The sequence below is a fragment of the Caretta caretta genome, chromosome 2, assembly GCF_965140235.1.
Source record: "Caretta caretta isolate rCarCar2 chromosome 2, rCarCar1.hap1, whole genome shotgun sequence".
NCBI classification, from domain to species: domain Eukaryota; kingdom Metazoa; phylum Chordata; order Testudines; family Cheloniidae; genus Caretta; species Caretta caretta.
The window spans coordinates 77,245,050-77,265,551 of record NC_134207.1 but is presented as its reverse complement, the minus strand read 5'-3'; the positions used below and the strand labels follow the sequence as shown (position 1 = coordinate 77,265,551).

Here is a 20,502-nt window from a genome sequence, read left to right as displayed (position 1 = left end):
AATACCGATTATTTATAATTTGTATTGTGGTAGAACCTAGGGGACCCACTGTTCTAGGGCCTGAACAAACCCACAACAAAAGTCAGTCCCTCGAGTTTACTATCTGAGTAATACCATCCTAAATAACTCTCCCTTCAGCTTAACTACAGAACTATTCAACCAGAAACTGTAGCCTCCATCTACGCTAGGAATTTGAATGATTGCTCAATAGTTTTCAGCAGTGATCCCTCTGGCTGCTTACATAAACAGGAGAAAACTAGTTGCGGTACAATTTCAGAATAAATACTGCGGCTTGGTGATGTCTTAGTGAAGTTGTCAGTATTGGCTCTGCTGGTCCCTCTGCTGAGTAACCTTGACAGCAGCAGTTCAATTTCTTAATGCAGACAGGGATTATAACTGCCAATTAACTGCCTTGAGTGCTTCTTTTTGCTTGAGACTGAGCCACTCCTCTGAGATGCATGTAGCTGTTTTACTCAGAACTGGAAATGATGGCTACTGTGCAAACTATTTCTACAAAATAGGAATCCTTTCAATCACTTCCAACAGGATATTTCATTATATTAGTTTGCAGAGAATAAGAATAAGCGCTCATCAGATGCTTTTCCTGAAGCATCTGTTGAGAAGAAAGGGAAATCCAACTGCTGATGTTGAATAACTTGTGATCCATTTGAGAAATCACATAAGAATATGCTGTTTTTTCTTCCTCACCTCTCCTTTACCTGTGTTTGTGGCATGCAGGAGAGATTACAATCAATCAGTTTAGCTACACCTGTAAGCAGTATACAAGCACAAAATGCAGGGCCAATTCTCTATCGTACTTGATGCAGGAATGGAGAGTAGAAATGACGGGGCTGTAAATCAGTTTTTCATTCCCATATTTGTCTGGCTGTCCAAGAGCCTACTCGGCCCTGGGCACAAGTTAGCGCAACCTTGGAGATTATGTTCTGGCTGCAATAGCCCCTATTGGTTTCATACAGATCAGAATAGCTGGAGCACAGAGTAATTTGCTCACATGCCCTTCCTTGCCATCCACATCACCTAGCCTTGAGCAGGAGACCTCGGCTGGTGCAGTCAGAGCTTCCCTGCCTCAAGCTGCTTTCACCAGTGGCCAGGAGGCTGGGTGTGTGGGGGCAGGGAAGGGATCTTGTAGCAGCACCACACCATGTACTAGGATTACACTCTGGAGATCATGTCTGCCTTTACACTGCCAGAGAGGCATGAATGGGCCAGGGCAAAAGTGGAAAATTGCCTCTGCTACGAGGTCCTGACCATAAACTCACACTAATTTCAGTCCAGTGAAACTCTACTGACTTCACTGGCATTTCCCCACTATAAAGCTGACAGGTATCAGGCCCAATGGCTATTTTAGACCATGGTGGCCAGGTAGCCAAAATAAGCACTGCCGCTGGGGCTTGTAATCAGATACTATTTCTTCCTCTCCTTGGCCCCCTCCGAAAAATTACTTCTGCCCTCACCTTCCCTCCACACACTCCCATAATCATTCCTGATCTCCCCAAATAAGCTCAACCAGCTAAACACTCTTCCCTCTCCCCCAATAAACACATTCTCCCCTCCCACCTAATAGCTTCCCAGCTCCTCCTGCAATAAATAGGCAGGTCCACTCTGCTCTGCTCCCTTTTATTCCCCCACCCTGCAGGCTACAGGTTCCTTTGCTCCCCTCTTTCAACCTCCAGCCACACTGCTGGATCACAGGCCTGCCTGCTTCCTTTTCATCCCTCGTCCAGGATTGCCAACCCCAAGCATTCAAAATAATTAGTCAGGCCTCCAAAAATCAAGAGATTCTACTATTAATACAGTGTAGGTTCTTTTTAGGCATGTTCTTATTTTAGATCCTAGAGGGGTCACATTTCCAAGATTTTCTCCTCTGCCATGAGGGCTAGAAACTTGCTTTATTTTTAAAAAGCTGAGATTCTTGCAATCACCTGACTCCAGGAGAAAGAGCTTTAGGGGAAAAAACACCCCAGAAATTCTGAGATTTAGCAATACTGTGGGTCACAGGCCCACTATTCCCTTTCACCCGCTCCCTGGTGGCAGGCTCTCCCTTTCACCCCTTCTCCCCAATCACAGGCCCCCTATCTGCTGCCTTCTTGAAATCACTGACTGTCCAGCTCCTCATTCCTTCAGCCTCTGCTTTCTCCAACTTGGGCTCTTCCAGTTGCTCCAGAGATGAGGGTGTAGTTCTGCACTGAGGCTACCTTGATTGATTCTGCCCAAAGAGCAGGGCTCTGGTCTGAGCTCTGTTCCATAGTTTCAGTGATGGGAGGAACTCTCTTAGGGGCTAGACCCTCCCTCCAGCTCCATCTGCTAGTCCCTTTCCTGGCTGCACTCTATGGTGCTGAACTGAAGAGGCTAAATATCTGTTAGTCCCTCCCACGCAACCCCTGCTGCACAGGGTTGCTGGAGAGAAGGCAGAAGAGGAAGGCATGGAATCATAGAATCATAGAATATCAGGGTTGGAAGGGACCTCAGGAGGTCATCTAGTCCAACCCCCTGTTCAAAGCAGGACCAATCCCCAATTAAATCATCCCAGCCAGGGCTTTGTCAAGCCTGACCTTAAAAACTTCTAAGGAAGGAGATTCTACCACCTCCCTAGGTAACGCATTCCAGTGTTTCACCACCCTCCTAGTGAAAAAGTTTTTCCTAATATCCAACCTAAACCTCCCCCACTGCAACTTGAGACCATTACTCCTTGTCCTGTCCTCTTCTACCACTGAGAATAGTCTAGAACCATCCTCTCTGGAACCACCTCTCAGGTAGTTGAAAGCAGCTATCAAATCCCCCCTCATTCTTCTCTTCTGCAGGCTAAACAATCCCAGCTCCCTCAGCCTCTCCTCATAACTCATGTGTTCCAGACCCCTAATCATTTTTGTTGCCCTTCGCTGGACTCTCTCCAATTTATCCACATCCTTCTTGAAGTGTGGGGCCCAAAACTGGACACAGTACTCCAGATGAGGCCTCACCAATGTCGAATAGAGGGGGACGATCACGTCCCTCGATCTGCTCACTATGCCCCTACTTATACATCCCAAAATGCCATTGGCCTTCTTGGCAACAAGGGCACACTGCTGACTCATATCCAGCTTCTCGTCCACTGTCACCCCTAGGTCCTTTTCCACAGAACTGCTGCCTAGACATTCGGTCCCTAGTCTGTAGCTGTGCATTGGGTTCTTCCGTCCTAAGTGCAGGACCCTGCACTTATCCTTATTGAACCTCATCAGATTTCTTTTGGCCCAATCCTCCAATTTGTCTAGGTCCTTCTGTATCCTACCCCTCCCCTCCAGCGTATCTACCACTCCTCCCAGTTTAGTATCATCCGCAAATTTGCTGAGAGTGCAATCCACACCATCCTCCAGATCATTTATGAAGATATTGAACAAAACCGGCCCCAGGACCGACCCCTGGGGCACTCCACTTGACACCGGCTGCCAACTAGACATGGAGCCATTGATCACTACCCGTTGAGCCCGACAATCTAGCCAACTTTCTACCCACCTTATAGTGCATTCATCCAGCCCATACTTCTTTAACTTGCTGACAAGAATACTGTGGGAGACCATGTCAAAAGCTTTGCTAAAGTCAAGAAACAATACATCCACTGCTTTCCCTTCATCCAGAGAACCAGTAATCTCATCATAGAAGGCGATTAGATTAGTCAGGCATGACCTTCCCTTGGTGAATCCATGCTTACTGTTCCTGATCACTTTCCTCTCATGTAAGTGCTTCAGGATTGATTCTTTGAGGACCTGCTCCATGATTTTTCCGGGGACTGAGGTGACTGAGGTGAGGCTGACTGGCCTGTAGTTCCCAGGATCCTCCTTCTTCCCTTTTTTAAAGATTGGCACTACATTAGCCTTTTTCCGGTCATCCGGGACTTCCCCCGTTCGCCACGAGTTTTCAAAGATAATGGCCAATGGCTCTGCAATCACAGCCGCCAATTCCTTTAGCACTCTCGGATGCATGGGTCCCATTGAGTGTTTGTGTATTTAAAGAAATAAAGGAGAAGGGATTTAATTGCTGGTCTCTTACCAGCCATTGTGGTTTTGGGGATTTGAATGGCATATTTAAGGCTCATTGTGGATTTGAGGATTTGTATGGCATATTTAAGGCTCAGGCCCTTCAATTCTTTACTTTTAAAAAGATGAAGGGACAAAATGGAAGGACTTTTTTTTGTAAACATATACAAAAAATTAGTTAAGCTGAGTCCTTAAAAAAACCACACACATGCTGAGCTGTCTGGCTCTCCTGTCCCTGAGCTGGCTACTTTGTGCTGCCCTTCGTCATTCTAAGGACATGGGCTTCTGAGCACAAGAGTGACATCGAATATATGGAAATAGCGGAAGTACGCTTAGAACATCATGGGGTTCCTATGGTACAAGGTTAGGGCCAGTCCTATAGTCATTCCACATGCAAAGCTCTCCCAGATAGCATGATCAGGCCCTTAGTGACCAGTGCAGGTAGATTTTGCCATGCAGCTTCCAATGATTGCAAGGGCTTTAATCACCAGGCTGAAAATATACCTCTTATTTGATTTGTCTTATTTTTTTATTTATTTGTCTTATTTTTTCCATCATATAAGTGCCACCATGCTAGAAGCCTATACATATTAGACCATTTCTGGTGAGATTCTCATCCCTACATATGCTGGGCAAAAGGGCCAGAGAGATGTAAAGGAGCTCTAAAAGCCACAGTTCCAGCTGGGGGAGAATTCATAAACCAGTCTTTCAAGGACGCCCTTGCAAGCCCTGGCACAGGGCTGTAACCAGGGTGGGGCGCATGGGGCAGCTGCTCAAGGCACAAAGTTGTGGGGGAGGGGGAAATGGGGTAGAAAAGTGACAAAAAATGACAAGGGGTACAAATATGCTTACTCATCCTGGATGCTAGAATGCTCTGCCCTGGCAGAAGGGAATATGTTGGGGGGGGGGGGTCTAAGAAATGAGGATGTTGGACACAGTTCCATTTCATGTAGTGCTGCTGAAATTCTGGGTAATACTGCTGTTTGTAGGGTAGCCTGGGGAGGCGCTCATGACTTAGGCAGCCCTTCTGGGCTGTCTACATTAGGCTGAAGGCTACTCTGACTCTTGGGCAGCAGGCGGGCCTCAGGCTATCAACCCCAGCCCCACGGGCCTCAGACCAGCTCTGTGCAGTGTCCCATTTTTGCTTTGAGAAATACTGTCACCTTACTAATGTGGACGAAGAATATTTTAACCTGGATTTGTTACAGCAGTTTTTTTTACAAGCCAGTTGCATTTTCATTGATATTGGGATTGGAATGTTACTGAAGGGGGTAGGGGGAGGGGAATAGTTGACTTGTCCATGCTACCAGAGTAGAAATTTCATTGACTGGATCCTTCAGTTTTATAAAGGTAGCTGGTAAGAGTTTAGAAAGCATCTCTATGGAAAATTACCACGTATGATGCTGTTGGAACACTCTCATGGAATTCCTGTGACAATATTTGAAACAAACTGACAACAAGCCCTCTGTAGCAGGGTATGCACACCCTGTCCTCTTTTGGGACAGGACGGGGCTGTTCAGCTAATGGCCAGAGTCTATACAGCTGCCCTTGGGGTCAGGGCTGTTCGACCCGATGGCCAGAGTCAGAGGCCACTACCCTGGGGGTGGTGACAGTCAGGGTAGGGGGACACAAGCCCTCTCTGCTCCACTAGGTCCTGGCCCAGGGCCCTGTCAATGGTGAGTGTGATCACCACCCAGTCAGCGGGGAATCATGCTACAACACACTGACTTTCCTCAGGTGGGAGATACCACTCACCCCACCTCACTGGACCGCTTCCTACCACGTGTCCTGAAGCTGTGGTCCATTCGTCATCAGGCGTACTGAACTCCTCGGCGCAGGTAGCTTGCTGGGATTCAGACCCCAGTCGACCGGCTGTAGGCAACAGGTCTCCAGTCTGGGCCTCGGGATCTCTGGTTCCTGCAATCAGGGGCTGAAGTGGCTCCTAGGCTGGAGCCGCCATCAAGCGTCCTTCCTCCTTAGCAGTCAGCCTAGAATGAGTTGGGCTGCTCCCTTCTATAGAGAGGCAGCAGTTGGAGCATACCCAGCATGGCCTGAGGGGCGGGACTTCTGCTGCCTATTATGTGGGATTAATCCTATCTTGTCCAGTGCGGGGTATGCACACCCCGTCATACCCTCCAAATATTTTCTGCTATAGCATGAACAGTAGAATGAAAAGTTTGAGTAACTAGATTTTGATGTGTAAATCTAGCATTTCTTGAAAACTTCCTGTTTGAAACTTTTTCTTTTATTGACAAAGTTCTTGCAAAGGGCTTACTGATACTACTAGGAAGATAAGACCTGGGAAAGTCATTTCTCAGAAGTTGAAGACGATGATGATAATAATGCACACTTATACAATGCTTTTCAAACCAGATGAACTAAAGATACAAAGAGTAAGTCTACAGTTTGAGCTTGGGATGTGATTCCCAGCTTGAAGAGACATACCTGGGCTAGCTCTGACTGAACTAGCACATTAAAAATAGAGGGTAGTCACAGCAGTGTGAGGGGAGCTAGCCACCCCAAGACTGTCAGAGATGTTAGGTACATATTTGGGACGTCTAGTACCTTTCATCATTCGTGCTGTGGCAGCTACCTTCTTTTTTAGCATGCTAGTTTGATTGAGAAAAGGGGAGGAAAACTGAAAAAAAAAAAGTGAGGCTTTTAGTTTTATCGAAAAAAGGGAATTTTTATGATAATGTCCATTTTTTGCAGAAAACCAATTTTTCAATCAATAATCATTTTAATTTGAAATTTTAAACCAGATCTTGCCTACTTGCAAATGGCATGCAGTCCCTTGGGAACCATAGCCAACTGGTATAAATAAGAACAGCTGCTCTAAATTACCCCAGGTCTGGTGTCAAGGCAACCTGACAGTCACCACAATCTTTCCTAAGCAGCCCTTGGTGCAGGCTGAAATCTGGGCTGTTGTTTTTAACATGAAGTCCTATGTACTGTGCCAAAACAATTTACTGGGTCAATGAATGCTGTTTTACTTCAGAAATGATTTAATTAATGCCATAAGAATCAAGAATTTATATGGCCTAATCCTCCACTGTGTTATACTGGTTTATGCCAGTGGAATTACATCAGCAGAAAGCCAGTGTAACAGAATTGTGAATCAGGCCTTGTCTCTCCTTCCAGCTCTTAAACATCAACTTGTCCTCTGCAGCTCAGTAGAAACATATGCAGTCATTGCTAATGATTTATCACAACCCAGTCATTCTGGATTCCCAATTAAAAATTGGAATAGGTGGTACTATGTGCAAAATATGGTTAAATTGCATAAAAAGTTCATATCTCTGTATAATCTCAAATGGGCATATGGTAACCTTCAAAAATGTGCAAGGTTAATTCAGCTTCCCCAAAGACCATTTTTCATATATCTAATAATTGTAAACTGGATTCTCACTTAATATACTACTCTACAATATTTGCTCCCCCTGTATTAACTGCTTCTGTAACATCTCAACTCCAGAGCAAAGACACCCCATTGAGAATCAAATAAACAAACAGAACAACAGCACAATCCTTGTTAGGATTCCATAAAATACGGAAAGTGAACGAAGACAAATCCCCGTCTCTTACATACTGGAGCAATATATGAGGTAGTATACAAAAGATACAGAGTATCCTCTACTGTTCATGCTTCTCATTCCTTTTCTCATGCTTGGGAGGAGCCCCTGAGAACATCTGCAAAGCCACCTCTTTATTGACCTTCTAATCCCTCCTCAGAACTCTCCAGTCCCATGAGGACTATTAGAAAACTTGACAACAGTTAGACTGCTGGTGTGCAGAGACTATTGGCTATCATGCTGATCAACAGTGTTTCACTGTTTCCTTGTACTCCTATCTGCCTGTATCTATCTGTTGTCTTTTGTCTCATATTTAGACTATAAATTCCTTGGGGGAAGGGACTGTCTTTTTGTTCTGTGTTTTTATACTGCCTAGTACAGTAGGGATTGGTCCAGGACTGGAGCTCCTAGATGCTGTGGTAATAACAAACAATATATACAGCAGGGAACAACAGTAAAGACACTTAAAATTCCAATTCTGGTTGGGCATCCGATACATCACTGGAGAAAGGAACAGCAGTGGGTAGGAGAATGGAGTTTAAGAGGAAGGATAGTGCTGATACTAGTCAGATAGGTGATAATTAGCACAAGAATGACTGTACCCAATCAGGGGAGGAATGTGAGCGAAGCCAAGCAGCAACAATTAAGATGCTTGTACACCAAAGCAAGGAGCCTGGGTAACAAAATGGAGGAACTAGAACTACTGCTGCAGGAAGTGAAACCAGATATAGGGATAACAGAAACATGGTGGAATAGTAGTCATGACAGAAGTACAGGTATTGAAGGGCATGTGCTGTTCAGGAAAGACAGAAATAAAGGCAAAGGTGGCAGAGTAGCATTGTATATTAATGATAAAGTACACTGTAAAGAAATTAGAAGAGATGGAATGTATAAGACAGTCTGTTTGGGTCAAAATCACTTTGGGGAAGAAAGCGATTAAAGGTTCCTCTGATACAGTGGTTGGGGTGTGCTACAGACCACCAGGATCTGATTTGGATATGGATAGAGACCTCTTTAATGTTTTTAATTAAATAAATCCTTCTGGGAATTTTGCAATTATGGGAGATTTTAACTTCCCAGATAAGGAGGATAAGTGCTAATAAAATAAAATAATAAATAATAATAATAATAATCCAGATTATCCTGGATATGACAGCTGAAAGATTTCTTCACCGAAGAGTTGCTGAACCAACGAGAGGTGATGCCATTTTACATTTGGTATTGGTGAGTAGTGAGGACCTCCATGGAAGAACTGGTTATAGAGGACAACCTTGGTTCGAGTGATCATGAGCTAATTCAGTTTAAACTAAATGAAAGGATAAACAAAAATAGATCTGCAACAAGGGTCCTTGATTTTCAAAAAAGAAAACTTTAAAAAAATTAAGGGAATTTGTTAGGGAAGTGGACTGGAGTGAAGAACTCAAGGATCTGAATGTGAAGGAGGCTTGGAATTACTTTAAGTCAAAGTTGTAGAAGCTATCTGAAGCCTGTATCCTAAGCGAGGAGAAAAAATTAATAGGGAAGGGTTTCAGACCAAGATAGATGAGCAAGAATCTCAAACAGATGATTAAGAGACAGCAGAAAGCCTACAGGGAATGGAAGATGGGGAGGGATCAGCAAAGAAAGCTGCCTCTTGGAGGTCAGAAAGTGTGGGAACAAAGTGAGAACTGCTAAAAGCCAAGCAGAATTGGAACTTGGAAAGGGAATTAAAACCAAAGGATTCTATAGCCATATAAATAAAAAGAAAGCAAGGAAGTGTGGGACCACTGAGCACTGAGGATGGGGCAGAGATTAAAAAGCTTAGGGTCACTAATAGCAACAAGGATATGGAGGCAGAAAGTACCACATCTGAGGTGGAAGTCAAACTCAAACAGCTGATAAAAGGTATTATCTGCACTCTCTCCATATTTTAAGCATTAAAAACAAATATTATTAAGCATAGATATAGTAGTTAGATAGCCCAAATTGGCCTGCACCTTTATTATAATCCTGTTCACTTATGCTACATATCCCATAACACCTTCCATTAGCTGAAGTAAACTTTGGCTTAAGTAGATGGGAAAAGTGTCAGTATCAAAACATATGGTTATTTCTTCATAGCAACAGAAAGGAAGTTACCCTCACAAGTCTGTTTACCCTGGTACAGGCCTAGGAGGTACCTTCACATTCCTTAGTACCTGGAATGTACAGAGATGAAGGTACATCATGACTTGGAATGCATGCTTTCAAAACAATGATAAGGTGTACACCAGGGTACCAGAAGAACAAGGTAAAAAGCTGATGGGTTGAATCCAGTTTCAAATGACATATATAGTACCTTTTACTGGTAAAACAAGTGGGGTATAAAAAGATGGCTTATGGGGTGTAACTTTGTGTCAGGTGAATATAACATCACCACACAGGATAGCTCTTCGGACACAGGTATCGTATAGAACCTTTTGCCTGTACCACATTAGCAAACCTGACTGACATCAGTTATTTGGGCTCTTGAGTATATTTCATAATGTATCAGTGTGTGATCAAGCAATTGACTATACAACTTAAGCACCTCACCATCTACACTGCTATTTATATCCATGCTAACAGGGCATACAGTGTCTGTACTCTATATGCCACCATAAGTGTAGACCTACCCTGAGTCTCTATGCTCTTTCAGTCCTTGACCTTGACACGATCATTATTTATTATTCTTATTATAACAGGGTCCAGAGACTCTGAGGCAGGATTGGAGATCCATTGTAAAAACACATACCAAGAGACAGTCCCTGCCCAAAGAATGTACAACCTATCTTAACACAAAGACATAACAAGTAAATGTACCAAATAAATGGAAGGTCTGGGAGAGGGAGGATGAGGGTAATAGTTTCATGTGGTTACATAGACTAGCTGTCATAGAATCACAGAAACATAGGGCTGGAAGGGATGTCAAGAAGTCATCTAGTCCAGCCTCTGCCCCCTCACTGAGGCAGGACTAAATATATCTAGACCATCCCTGACAGGTGTTTGTCTTAGCTGTTGTTAAAAACCTCCAGTGATGGGGTTCCACAACTTATCTAGATAACCTGTTCCAGTGCTTAACTATCCATATAGTCAGAAAGTTTTTCCTAATATCTAGCCTACATTGTCTGTGCTAGAAACTAAGTTGCTTATTTTGTCCTGCTTTCAGTGGACATGGAGAAAAACTGATTACTGTCCTCTTTATAACAATTATAATCTTGTGCATAATCATCAGCTTGTTTCAAATCAAAGGTGTTTGTTTTTAAAGATCTAAACTAACCAGTAATGTTAACATCAATCATTCCTATTAGCCACCTGCCTGACAACAAAAGTGCCATTTCATGGCAGTTGTGATAGCATCTGTGTGTGTGATGAGGTTAGCCATCTGTTAGGATCTGAGATCACCCATTTGTATCACCAAACCTTCCAAACAGCCACCAGATGGTAATGACTTTCAATCTCTTCTGATTGGGTCAGATTTGAACTGGTGACCTTGAGAGCCAAAGGCTTCATATTCCATTACAAATATCCCGAGCAACCATATTCTCTTACAAAATGTTAAAAAAAAACTTTGAGAAGTGTGGTATTTCACAGTGTTGTTGTAACCATATTGAGCCCAGGACATTAGTGAGGTAATATCCTTTACTCTACCAACTTCTGTAGATAGGCATGACATTTTACACTAGTTTCTTCGTGTTGGGCATGAAAAACTACCACCTGCCCAGAAATCCCCTTCCTTTTACTACTACTGCTGTTACTACTGACATTTATTCTGAAACCTGTCCTTGAAAGTTGATTTTACTCAATGTGTTTAAAAATCGCACCAGACCATCAGCAACAATAAGTATGAATTCACTCCCCATATATGATGATATCACTCCTTTTATTGTTTCACTTGGAAAAACAGAAGTTTTTTTCTTCCAATAATTGACACCAGAGTTTTTCATAAGGTTATAATAAATAATGACAAGACGACCCTGTAATCAGCAGCATCATGATTTGCAAATACATTTATTTGCAAGTAACTCATAAAAATAGTCTAACTCCGGAAAATGATGGATGGACCAATCCAAAGGCAGACAGGTTGGGGAGAATTTTGTGTGACTGATCACACCAGTAAAAGCATTTAACATAAGAAGAAAAACTTTTTTCAAACAACAAACAGAATTCTGAATTGGACTGTCAGTCTGATTGCTTGTGGACACTGGGCATTGCTTCATAATTCTCTTCAAAGGCACAATCCTGCTCCTATTAACTCCAAAAAGAAATAAGCCGAGGGTTCAACGTTCATTGTAAAACAAAAAATGTTCTACCTGTCATCTGAAATCTGAACTGTAGAGAAAAGAAAAGTTGAAAGTGACATGTTGATTTTTAAGCAAATGTTTTACTCCACACTCAAAACTTATGATTAGTTCAGGCACTCCAAAGCAGACTTGGAGGGAAGAAACAGTGATACATTAACTTGATTTCTTTACATTATATAATAACCATTGTATAAATACTCATGAATTTTCCAGAGAACATAGACACTGTATAGTGCAAACTACTCTTATTTTCTCCCCCAACATGTGTTTTCAGTTGAAGGCGTGGGTTAACGGAGTTGTTTTTTCCTGTTTTATCTAGTCCTGCATTCTTATCATATTCCAGTTAATCACAACATACAGGTATTTCATCTCATTGAAGCGAGCCAATCACCTAAGGCCCCAGTCCTATAGAGACTTGTGTGCATGCAGTAAGAAATCTCATTGAAACCAGTAGGGCTACTCATAGGGTATATCTACACAGTGCTGCTGTGTGCAGTGTGGCTGCAACAGCACAGGGGGCAGCTCAGGCTAGCTGAGTATCCCCCGGGGGAGTCCGCTGGCATTGTATTAGGGTGCCTAGCCCAAACTGCCACCATGCTGCCGTGGCCACACTGCTATTTTTGGCGTGCCAGCTCGAGCAGAGCTAGCCTGGGTCTACCGAGGCTGAGAAGTACCCTCCCAGATGCTATGTCGACACCCACAGGCATAGAGTCTTCTTCTTAGCATGTATGCGCAACATGCATCAGGTGACATGTGACCAGGATCCATAAGCCTGGGCTGGGTTCTGACTGGGAGTGTGACATGAACGCTGATCCAGTGCATAGAGTTATGCAGAAACATGAACCTTTGCAGTATTGAGTCCTTAGGGCCTCATCCTATTCCACTTGAAGTCAATGGCAGAACTTCCTTTAACCTCAGTGATGCGGGACTGGGCCCTTGATTTGCTCCGATCACTGACAACATGCCTTGAGAGACTTTGGAGAAAATGCTAATCGAAACTTCAGTTTTAATTTGCACATCCTTCAAAAAACAAAACAAAACAAAACAGCTTGTTTATAGGGTTCATGGCTCTTAAAGAGGCGTGGTGTTTTAGCCACACGGGAGCTTTTTCTCTAATACATGCTAAATGTTTTGTACTCTGCAACAAACAGCTGCTCATGTCATTTTAAACAAACACTCTGCAACTATGGGAAACTAACAAAAACATCAAAAGCATCATGCACATGGGAATAGATGGAGGGTGAAGGGGGAGACAGTTTAAGCAGAGGATGAGAAGCCACACTATAGGTCCCAAGTCAACAAGCTATATCCTATCTGTTGCAACAACATCCATTTAAATAGCGGTTTACTCAGAATTTCAGGGGGGAATACAGTCTGGAAACCATCAAAATACAACACCAAAACCAAACTCAAGATTTATCAGAGCTGTGTATTTTCAACATTACTTTACAGTGCAGAATACTAGGAAATGAGAAAGTATGACATGTCCAAATTCTCTTCATTCCATAGAACCCGCCTCAGAAAAATCTTCTGTATCTTTTGGCCCAGAACAATCTCAAACCAAGATCTATTGACACAGTGCAGCCAAGAGGATCTGAGCACCATCATTGCCAGGAGACGTTGGAGATGGATTGGCCATGTTCTTCAGATGGAAACTGATTCCATCACTAGAGTAGCAATAACATGGACACCTGAAGGCAAGCGAAAACGAGGCCACCTGAAAGTAACATGGTGAAGAGCTGTGGAAGACGAGCTGAAAAACCTGGGGCACAGCTGGGGAACCATTGAAAGACTTGCCAGAAACAGACACGAGTGGAGGAGCTTCGTCACTGCCCTAAACGCCAGAGGCGTAATGGGAACATGATGATGATGATGATTCAGAATCACTGCTAGAGTTTAAATGGTTAGGACACTGGCATTCAAGTACTTTCCCTATGAACCACCATAGAAACTTCACCAAAATGTGCTGGTGCCACATGATTATTTATATAACTAAACATATGCAGTTTATTTCACTGATGGTTTGGGTGGTGTCTCTTGAGGAACGTAAGACTAACTACTTGGATTTCAAGTTCTTTGGGACAGAGACTGCAGCTTTGTGTAGGTTTATACAGAACCTAGCACAATTCAACCCCAATCCTGATAGAGGCCTCTGAGCACCACTGCAATATAAATATTAAGTAAGTATTGTTTGAATACAGTTAGCACAAGATACTTACTGAAGTCTGCATTGTGAGAGTCAAACGTTCTTTTTAACAAGTTCATGCTCCATTAGGTATTCTATCAAAGGACAGGTGAGGGAACCAGGAAAACTGTATAGAAAGTGGCAGTGGATGGGCTGTTTAGAAAAGGTTACATCAAGAAGTCTGGTACCATTACATTATTGTTTCTTAAATGAAACTCTAAAGATTTGCAAATCTGCTGTGTGCAGGTATTGTTTCCAAGGTGATTTCAAAGTTATCATTTTGAGTGCTTTCTTCTCCTTGAACAACTACCTTTACAGATTTCTTGGCACCCTGCTTCTGTTTTGCTTGGAGACTACTCTCCAAAGACACACTTTCTCGAGGAGTGCATTCCATAGTGCTTAACCTCTCCTGGCAGCATTTTGGATAGTTCTTAAAGCATTCAAAAGTATCATTGCACTTTTCACAAGGGAAGTAAGAACATCCTTCCACAGTCTGCACCGAGTTACAGCTGGACTCATTTCTCCCTTTAAATGAATTCAGGCGGACTTCCAGAACTGACCTATAACTGCAGCTCTGTAAGGCCTTGAGGCAAAAACAGGTCCTGATGCATAATTTCTGGAGAACTCCAAAATCTTTGGCAAGGGTGCTTCGGAAATTGGGCTTCAGAAGAAGATAGGTAACTGGGTTGTAGAGTGTTGAGGACTTTGCAAAGACAGCTGGCACAGCAAAGGCTAGGGGAGGAATCCCTTCCATGGATCCAAAGGCTGTCCACATGGCTATGATGGCATATGGGCTCCAGGCAGCAAAAAATCCAATGCATACAGCAATGCTCATCTGAAAGGAAAGAGGAAAGAAGTGGTGTTAGATAAAACAGCATATGTGAGAAACATACTTCCAAACTAGTGTGGACATAAGACATTATCATGACTAATGCATCTGCTGAAGTCTCTCTCTATGCCTTCCTCACTTTTCATCTTGTCTACTCAGTACACAGCTATTCTGAACTTGGATAATTGTTTCAGATAAGAAGCATACCAGGCTCCATTGTATATGGAACTTTTTGAGGACAGCTCTAGCATCTTAAACCTATCCGTTTCTCATGTCAGAGAAGGGCAACCATTGCCCTTGTAAACACCTGAGGAAAAATGTAAAATCAGAGGAAATTCTCTTCTGACCATCAACAATAGATTTTTCTATTTCCTAGCCCAAATAATCAGCTTATATGGACTTTACTGTGTGTAGCATTCCTTTAGAGATAGAGTTAAAAGGAAAGAAGTTAAACTAAAGTCTAATAAATCTATAAAACTTAATCTGTTGTGGCTCATCTCATCACCAGTATCCAGAATAAAGAATTCTATGGGAGTTGTACACAAGTAACTGATGGCTTAGTCAGGCCACTGGCTCTTAAAAACAGGTTTTAAAAATACATTTAATATTTTTTAAAAAGCAGTTAAAAATATTTAAACCAGCAGCTGACTCAAATGAATGAATTCATATGAACTGCTGTTGCACAGCTGATTGATGAAGTTTTGATAGCAGCTTTTAAAAACTATTGGGGGAAAACCCACCATTTTAAAAGTATATATGTATAAAGCAATAATATGAGAGTAAATACCAGAATTGGAATACAAACACCAAAAATCCCAGATATATTATAAACTTTCATTCACACAGAGAGACCATAATCGACTCTGAACCATTCTGAGCATCATTCAGAAATAAACTGTACTGAATACTTAAAAGTTATATACAGACAAGAATACTCAGATAAGTGTCAGATTTCTGAATGAGCTTCATGAGCTCTGAATTGGCCAAGAGTTGCAATTTCAAAATGAGAAATGATGGAGAAAATCCATTTCACCTAAAGCAGTGTCAGGTCTAAGCAGGTCAAGGTGTGTTTTGGCAATGAATGCCCTCATGTTTCCAAAAGCCTATTGTGCTCTGTGCCTGTATTTCAGAACTACAGAGAGCTGGTAACTAGCTCATCTGCCTTTAAAACTCAACCATTCCCCCAGGCAGGCTCAGGCTACAAACTCTCAGCTGCCAAAAGCATGTTTATTTTCACAAGGTCCATTGGTTTATGTACAGGTTTCAGAGTAACAGCCGTGTTAGTCTGTATTCGCAAAAAGAAAAGGAGTACTTGTGGCACCTGAGAGACTAACCAATTTGAGCATAAGCTTTATAAGGTTTATGTAAGGGTGGTACTGAGAAAGGCCTTCTGAGGCCAGAATAAAACCAGCACACGTACAAGCTGTGCAGTACAATCTATTTTAAAACATGCGGCTCTCTCCCAAGATCTTAATTAGTCTCGCCCTAAATTTGCAAATTTCAGGAACTTTTTAATTTTACAAGAACTGCCTTGTGCTTGCCAAGGAGGTGTTGCAGGCTATCACAGCTATAGTCATTATGCCTGATGCTGTATCAGAGTACACAATGCATTTTTCATGAGACATCGCAACCGAACTTAACCGTTGTCACTGTTAGTCTAGTGGCTGTCTGGTGAGAGTCTGTGTCTCTTTGGAGTGCAAAACCAGCAAATGTTGCAGTAATGTTACCAGAGCAATCTCCCAACCCCTCACTAGATCCAGTAACCGATTTACTGTTGTTAGTGCCCCACTGCAATCCATAGTTTAATTAAAGTTAAAGCTGATTTAGCAGAACGGCAACACAAGATATTTTGGAACATTGAGGCCAGTTAAGGGAAAATGAAGAGGCAAATCCTTAACCAGTATAAAATGATATGGCTCCATTTGTTTCAATGGGGCTTTACACCAGCTGATGATCTGGCCCTAAATTTGGAAAGGCTGGCTTTATGTAAATGGCCTCTGAAATCTTGCAGTGTCCCCTGCCAACGTCCAAGACAAGTCAGGCTAATATAGTAACATTCCTGGCCAACAATATGACCCAAATGTTTATAAACCACACAGATAGAATTGGTACATGAGATTATCACAATTGCACTTGCAACAGCCATATACATGTGGACACAAATTTTGAATATTTGGGCTTGTAAATTATTTCTGCAAAAAGATATTTCATGATTCCCACAACTAGCCTCCAGACCTCGGCCTACATGTTTTTCACGTGCAGTGTTTGAGCGTATAAACCCTACACATACGTAGGTAAACAGACATTTGTTAGTATTTGTACTGTGCTTACCTCTAGGAGCCCTATTCAGGGATCAGGGCCCTGTTGTGTTAGGCTCCACACAAACTCAAAAACAAGAGTTCATAATCTAGGTATCAGACAAAAGAGGATTCAAATTGACATGGAAGAACTAGGCACCCATGAGATGACTATGACAGTGTGATAAGCCACGCTCACAGCCCATCAGCTACCTAGCCAATGTCAAGTTTTTTGTAGGCATCAGGAGAGAAGTGTTTTAAGAAGGGATTTGAAGGTGGACAATGAGGTGACTGCAGCTTCTTCAAGTACATACATAGTAATTCACAGTTACCTTTTTGTAAGAACAGCTGTAGGATTTTGTGGGGGCAACGAGTGGAGATACATTTTCCCCAAAGCATCGACTGCAACTGTGTATGAAAGTGTATCCCTTAATGTGGAGGCCTATAAACAGGTGTGGTATACGCTAATATACCCTATTAAAGCTGAAATGCTGCACCACCTACTTGCAATGCTCAGTTGCCATAAAAGCATATCCCTGGGTTACAGCAATAAACCAAACTAGCAGTCTGAAAGTTTGTATTTCAGATTATCCCAGACCACACAGCAGCAGCAGCAACTTCTTCATCTTTAATATCTTATTATGTCAAGGCATCTCAAGCTTTTAGACTTATGCTGGGAAAGGTGGGGACATTCCTGATGTCAGCAGGCGATTTACTCCTCACAGCTGCTGATGCCCAACGTCTAAGGCAGTGGTTCCCAAACTTGTTCCATCGCTTGTGCAGGGAAAGCCCCTGGCGAGCCGGGCTGGTTTGTCTACCTGCCGTGTCCACAGGTTCGGCTGATCGCAGCTCCCACTGGCCGCGGTATGCTGCTTCAGGCCAATGGGAGCTGCTGGAAGCAGCAGCCAGTATGTCCCTTGGCCTGTGCCTCTTCCAACAGCTCCCTTTGGCCTCGAGCAGCGAACCGCAGCCACTGGGAGCCACGATTGGCCGAACCTGCGGACGTGGCAGGTAAACAAACCAGCCCGGCCTGGCAGGGGCTTTCCCTGCACAAGCAGCAGAACAAGTTTGGGAACCAATGGTCTAAAGGTATTATATTACTGGCTTCCTGATCAGGAAAAAGTTACATTGCACACTGCCGGGGAGGCCAAAGAAGCAACTAAATATAATGAAAAAGCCATAACAGATGACTTGAACTATTTTCATACAAACAGGTTAAATACCAAAATGCGACAAGGTTTTGAGAAACAATTTTATCTTCATCTTCACCCACAAGGTGGTCATTCAGTGTAAGAGAGGAGTACATTTGATTGTGTATTCCTTCTACTCAACAGGTTCATATTTCTGCTTAAATGATGGGGTCTTGAAACAACTATTTCTAGAGCTCACATGAGGAGAAATTATCATCATAGTCTTAGGCAACACAAAAGCGCTGGTTTAAGAAGTGATCATGGTTGAGAAACTGAGTAGCAATGACTGCAGGATAATTAAGTACAACATCCTTGGAGAAAAATCAGTGCAAAAGACACTACACATTAGAAATGTGGATGTAACACAAAAACTGAGGAAGCTAGTTGAAACAATCTCCTTTAAGTCAAAGAGGAAATTAAAAGCCTGAAAAACTCAGCATGGAAGCTAAGCACAGGATAACAGAACCACAAGAGGCGTGCATCCTAACAGTAAAGAACTTAGAAAAGCAGAGGAAAATACTACAGTTAAATTGCACAGTTTAACAGCAATTAACACACTACTGGAAGGCTGTCAGCTCCTACAGTGATAAGAGTAATACAAGATTCTGAATAGGTTATTCCAGCCAACCCAGTATTCTTCAAAAAATGGAAATCCAACCCAGTGAAACTAATAAAGGAGCATACATTATGGAGGTTGTAGCCTTTCCTTAAATTGAATGGATAGTTCTGTGTTAAATCAGTGTCCCTGGTGAATATTAGGTATATAAGCAAGGTAAGGCTGTAATGCAAGGCCTACAGGCTAAGGCCTGTAAGATTTTGGCTTAGCCATACGAGGCCTCAGGGCTAAAGAGGGTGCTATTGTTTAACACAGTGCTATTCATTTAATTTAAGGAAAGGCTACAATGTTAAAATGTAATTAGGACTAAGAGAAATTTTGAAGAGCAAATAGCCAAAGCCAAAAACAAATAGCAAGAACTTATTTAAGTATATCAGGACCAGGGTTTATAGGGTGCAATGAAGGCGAATAAGGACATTCAGCTTCTCTGCATTATTTGATTGCATCAGTCCTCACAGCAGAGAATGCTGGAGACATACCTGCCTTAGACCTGCTCTTCTCGGGCAATAGAGGATGTGCTGTCAAAAATTGAGGTGTCAAAAGAGTTGGTCCTGGAGCAAATTCATAAATTTAGAGATTCATAGATTCCATAGCCAGAAGGAACAATTGTAATCATCTAGTCTGACCTCATGTATAACACAGGCCATAGAACTTCTCCAAAATAATTCCTAGAGTATATCTTTTAGCAAAACATCCAATTTTGATTTTAAAATGGTCAGTGTTGGCGAATCCACCACGACCCTTGCTAAATTGTTCCAAAAAATTGAAGCACAATGAGTCATGAGGACTAGATGGAACTCATCCAAGCATTCTGAAGGATTTTCAGAATGAATAAAAATATGCAATCTTTCATTAAAATCAGCCACTACTGGATGATTGTGCAGTATCAAATGTCACACCCATATCTATTTTTTTTTTTAAATGGTAGCATGCATGATCCTGAGAATTACAGATCAATGAGTCTTTAAACTGGTTGAAAAGATAACTAACCACAGAATTATAAAACATGTAGATGAACGTGATTCATAGACTCAAACTTCAAGGCCAGAAGAGACCATCATGATCAGCTAGTCTGGCCACATCGCAGGCCACATAAGCTCACCCATCCACTCCTGTAATAGACCCATAGCCTCTGGCTGAGTTACTGAAGTCCTCCAATTTAAAGACTTCAAGTTATTACTAAAAATCCACCAAATTACACTAGTTTAAACCCGCAAGTGACCCATGCCCCATGCTGCAGAGGAAGGTGAAAAAACCCCAAGGTCTCTGCCAATCTGATCTGAGGGAAATTCCTTCTTGACCCCAAATATGGCATTTAGTTAGACCCTGAGCATATGGGCAAGACCCACCAGCCAGACACCTGGGAAAGAATTATTTGTAGTGACTCAGAGCCCTTCCCATCTAGTGTCCCATCACCAGCTGTTGAAAGTGATTGACAATGAGAAAAGAAAAAAATGTTTTGTAACAGAAAATCATAC

General features: G+C 42.4%; 1 protein-coding gene across 5 annotated transcripts in view; it reads right to left on the bottom strand.

The window, feature by feature from the left end:
* Nucleotides 1–11,467: 11,467 nt before the first annotated feature.
* LOC125632406 (opsin-5-like) overlaps nt 11,468–20,502 on the bottom strand; it is a 69,886-nt gene continuing 60,851 nt past the window's right edge. For all 5 annotated transcript variants that reach the window (XM_075125252.1, XM_048840530.2, XM_075125253.1 and 2 more), the window contains exon 6: nt 11,468–14,927. In XM_075125252.1, the coding sequence (XP_074981353.1) occupies nt 14,310–14,927 (618 nt within the window). In that variant the 3' untranslated portion in view covers nt 11,468–14,309. The remainder of the gene's footprint in view (nt 14,928–20,502) is intronic.